The sequence below is a fragment of the Suricata suricatta genome, chromosome X, assembly GCF_006229205.1.
Source record: "Suricata suricatta isolate VVHF042 chromosome X, meerkat_22Aug2017_6uvM2_HiC, whole genome shotgun sequence".
Lineage (NCBI taxonomy): Eukaryota > Metazoa > Chordata > Mammalia > Carnivora > Herpestidae > Suricata > Suricata suricatta.
The window spans coordinates 730,494-735,759 of record NC_043717.1 but is presented as its reverse complement, the minus strand read 5'-3'; the positions used below and the strand labels follow the sequence as shown (position 1 = coordinate 735,759).

At 51.0% G+C, this 5,266-nt stretch overlaps 1 protein-coding gene across 1 annotated transcript in view; it reads left to right on the top strand.

Annotated features, from left to right (window-relative positions):
• The first annotated feature begins 4,391 nt into the window (after positions 1-4,391).
• The window catches only part of P2RY8 (P2Y receptor family member 8), a 2,125-nt gene continuing 1,250 nt past the window's right edge, over positions 4,392-5,266 (top strand). The window contains exon 1 of the mRNA XM_029930365.1: positions 4,392-5,186. Coding sequence (XP_029786225.1) covers positions 4,720-5,186 — 467 coding nt within the window. The 5' untranslated portion in view covers positions 4,392-4,719. The remainder of the gene's footprint in view (positions 5,187-5,266) is intronic.

Genomic DNA, 5,266 nt, shown 5'->3' with positions numbered 1-5,266 from the left:
GTGCCCATGGCTGTGATGGCCTGAGGCCATCAGTATAATGGCAGTGAGGCTCCAGGTCTATGAGAACACCAAGACATCACGCGATGGCCTGAGGCCATCAGTATAATGACAGAGAGGCTCCTGGTCTATAAGAATTCCAAGGCATCAGGTGATGGCCTGAGGCCATCAGTATTATGGTAGGGAGGCGTGAAGTCCAGGAGATCAGCAAGACATCAGGTGACAGCCTGAGGCCATCAGTATAATGAGGCTGCCGGTCCACAACAAGAATGCCAAGACAGACATCACCTATAAAATGTGAACTTGACTCTGGCCTCGACTTCCCCGAATTGCAGCAGGAAGCAGGGAATGGCCTAGGGGCTTTGTGACGCACAGTGCCCACAGCAAGGGTGGATTGCTGATTCTCCTGCAATCACAGCAACAGCCTGAGGCCATCAGTATAATGTCTGGCTTACTCGGGCTGCTAGCACCGAATCCCAGAGATGGTGGCTTCGGAAAGACCTTAATTTCTCACAGTTCTGGAGGCTGGACGCCGGAGGTCCGGGTACCTGCCTGGATGGGTGCTGGGGACGCCTTTCCTAGCTGCTTGCACACGGCCCCATGTCTCCCAGGAAACCTGGGGTGCTGGGTGGATTCTCAGCCTCACCTAGAATCTTCCTGTAAAGCATCCTGAAGATGTGTCCTTGAGGCCTCACGAAACGCCGTCACTCAGCTGACCCCAACGTGGGCGACATCATTGGATCACATACAATCCGGGCTGACGCAGGGAGGATGAAGCCCGCCCCAAAGCAATCACGCCCCGGACTCTTTAAAGCAGAAGAAATGTCTTGTGAGCCACCTTGTGTGGCACTGACGTCACCACGTGCAGGGGAAGCGAAGTCTGGACAGACTCTGACCCGGATGGTAGGACGGCCCAGGGGTCCGCTGCCCGGCGCCGCCCTGCCACTCCCACGGGGGGTCGGAGGTACAGGCCGTCAGGAGTGCGGTGTGCGGATTCGCACGCTTCCCGGTGGGGGAGGCAGAGCTGGGGCTCGGGTTTCCAGGGGTGTCTCCGACTCAAATGGCCCGTTCTTCCCCGTGAGACGCGCCCAGCCTGCCCGTCAGAGCTCAGGGAGCACAAGGCGTGTGGCACTCGGGACCCGCCCCGCAGCGGAGCCTGGAGCGGGACCCCGTCTCTGAACCCCTGGGCCGAGCCCCGTTCTCTACGCCGGTCCCTCTTGCGACGTGCATGTACGTCAGCTAACATGCGGAAGGGGCCTGGGTGCCGCCGGGACCGCTGTCTCCTCACGGACAATGAGTTTCCTCCGCGGTGAGCCTGCCGTCTGCAGAGAAGGGCCCTTCCGGGCTCTGTCTCCCTCTGTTTGTCCGGGCGCTCCAGGGGCCAGGGCTCAAGGGGACTCACCGTTTTGTCAGAGAGAATGTCTGTGTCGGAGCAAACAGGAAGCCACTGGGGGAAGGCATGAGCTGGGTGAGCTCGGTGGGAGGGAAGGAAGGGGGCCCGGCGGCCTGGGGCAGGCGCCCCCATTGCAGAGGCCCTGGGCAGCTGCGTGGGGTCCTGGGGCCAAACACAGCGTCAGGGGGAGCCCCCGTCTCCCGGGAATGGCAAGCACTCTACCCTGACGGGGAGCAGCCTCTGCAGACACACGTGGGGACACAGGTCGGAGGCTGGAGCTGGGGCCTCCCCAACCACGCTGCCTCGGGGAGCCTGTGACCGTCCTGCAGTCCGTTAACGCGGGACTCAGCACAAGCACCCTGAGCAGCCAGTGACTGTCCCCCAGGCTCCGCGAGACACCAGGGCAGAAGGCCATCGTCACTGCGGAAGTCCGGGCTCATGGGAGAAGCACGCACCAGATGCTGGAAATGGAGACACAGGGAGACAGATAGGACAACAGACAGACAGACACACAGATACACAGAAACATAGATTAGACACTACGTAAGGTGGAGGAATAGATGCATTAGATAATAGATACATAGAAAGATAGACAATGGCTACATAAGACAATAGAAGGATACAAAAGACAATAGAAAGATGTAGTGGAGGCATAGATACATTAGACAATAGCTAGGTATGTACACACAGCGGTAGATACATGTATAGATGTATATGATGGATGGATGGATAGATTAGACAATAGATTGATATATGGATAGACTGATTAGATGAAAGACACATAAATAGATGATAAAGATAAGACAGTAGAAAGATACATGATAGATAGACAACAGATAGATTGATTAGATGATATATAGATAGATGAAAGATAAGACCATAGAAACAAGACAATAGAAGGAGAAATAGGTAGCCAGCTAGCTAGATTAGACACTAGGTAGGTAGGTAGGTAGGTAAGCATATAGACAAGACAATAGGTAGATACATAGTAAATAGATTAGACAATCTGTAGGTAAGTAGATAGATAGATAAGGTGGATAGATACACGTCATGTAGAAATACATATATAAATGCAATAAGGCAAATATCCCATAGGACATATCTGTGTGCATTCATATACATACATATGCACAACAGGATGTGGTGCAATAGAAGGTGTGTGCATGTGCTCTAAGCTTCTGAATATGCAGGAGATATATATGGGATATATATGCATGTGCACATATACTCAGTATAGAATATATGTGTGTACATATAAATGCATAGGTATATAAATACAGGTATGTGCATGAACTATGTATCCATGCATATACATACACACATACATATGCAATAAGATTCATTTGCAATACACGTACATCTGCAGGTGTAGACACATATATGCATGCAACAGAATGCATGTGCAGTACGGCATGTGTGTGTACAAATGCAGACATGTGCAACAGGACAAACATTCATGAGGATGTGTGTGTACACATACAAACATACATACGTAATAGGATATATAGGTGTGTATATATATATACATATATATGCAGGAGAATCCATTCACAATAGGGTGTATACAAACATTTTTATGAAATAGGATACATATGCTGTATCATACACAGACGTATGCAATAGAATAAATCGGCAACAGGATGTGTGTATATACACATGTGTCTATAAAATAGGATATATATATCAAATAGCATGCATACACAATAGCGTGCCGATATGTATATATATGCAATAGGATCAACAGACAATAGGATGTGTGTATACATACATAATAAATACACAATACAATATGTATGTATATGTACACATGCAGAATGGAATGCATGCATGCACATACACATACACACAATGGAATGCACACAAGATGCATGCATATAAATATACACAACGTGTGTATATATTCACACACAATGGAATGCACACAAGATGCATGCATATAAATATACACAACGTGTGTATATATTCACACACAATGGAATGCACACAATATGCATGCATATATGTATACAATGGGTAAATATTCACACACAATGGAATGCACACAATATGCATGCATATAAATATACACAATGTGTGTATATATTCACACACAATGGAATGCACACAATATGCATGCATATATGTATACGATGGGTAAATATTCACACACAATGGAATGCACACAAGATGCATGCATATATATATATAAAATGTGTATATATGTTCACACACAATGGAATGCACACAATGTGCATGCATATATGTATACGATGGGTAAATATTCACACACAATGGAATGCACACAATATGCATGCATATAAATATACACAATGTGTGTATATATTCACACACAATGGAATGCACACAAGATGCATGCATATAAACATACACAACGTGTGTATATATTCACACACAATGGAATGCACACAAGATGCATGCATATATCTACAATGTGTAAATATTCACACACAATATGAATGCATATATCTACAATGCGTATGCACGTACACATAATGGAATGCACACAATACATCTGTATACATACGGATACACAATGCAACGTCTGCATATGTATACAGAGGAATGTACATATATATAAACATATACACCCTCCCCAATCGAAAGCATACAGAATGGGATGTCTATACGTGCACACATACGTATAAATATATAGAACACAACATAAGTGTGCGTATATGGGGGGTGTGGAGACAGAGCACAGGACTTTCCACGTGGTCTGGCCGTAGCCTCCTGCAGCCCCCCAACCAAGGCTAGCTGGTCTCCCCACCCGTAAAGAGCAGCCCACCACGGACACCCCGAGATTGGGGTCCCGGCTGCGTTGGAAGAGCTGGGGTGCCCAACGACGAGGCACCATGGGCAGACGAAGGGGGGGCCAGACACAGGGCGACAGTCGTGGCCTTGCTGGGACGCAGGAGGGCTGGCAGCACAGTGACCCCGTGTGGCCGGGCGGGGCAGCCAGCGATACACAGGGCCTCTGGAGGTTTTGGGGGCTCAGCTTCCAGGGGTCCCACACAGACGCTTGTGCAGCCGGAAACCAGGTTAGTCCCTTGGCACCTGTGTTAGCTTGTAACAGTGTTGAATGTCCAGTGCCCCCCACCCCAGCATCCTCTTGGGCCCAACGTTGAAGCCAGTGTGCCGTGTCTTGCAGCAGCATCCCTGTGCTTCCAAGTACCAGGAAGGGAGGCCGTCCCCAAGGAAGGGCCGGGTGTGCAGCGACCTGGGGCTCAGGTGCACGAGCGGCTTTGCAGGATTTAGCCTGCGTCACGAGCTGGAGATTCGGGGAGCGGGGCAGGTCCGGGCAGGAGGCGGTGCAGCAGAGGGAGGCAGGGATGGAGCCCCTCCTGCGCCCCTCACCGCCTGCGTCTTGCCTTCCAGACCCCCCACTCCCTGAGGCAGCCACCATGGACATGAACGTGACCGGCCCGGACAATGAGACCATCCTGATGCTGCGCGACCCGACCATCGCCGTGGTCCTGCCCGTGGTGTACTCGCTGGTGGCGCTGGTGAGCATCCCCGGGAACCTGTTCTCGCTCTGGGTGCTGTGTTTCCACATCGGGCCCAAGTCGCCGTCGGTCATCTTCATGATCAACCTGAGCGTCACGGACCTGATGCTGGCCAGCGTGCTGCCGTTCCAGATCTACTACCACTGCAACGGGAACCACTGGGTGTTCGGGGAGCTGCTGTGCAAGGCCGTGACCCTGGCCTTCTACGCCAACATGTACTCGTCCATCCTCACCATGACCTGCATCAGCGTGGAGCGCTTCCTGGGCGTGGTGTACCCGCTGGCCTCCGTGCGCTGGCGCCGCCGCCGCTACGCCGTGGCCGCGTGCGCCGGGCTGTGGCTGCTGCTGCTGTGCGCGCTGTCCCCGCTGGCGC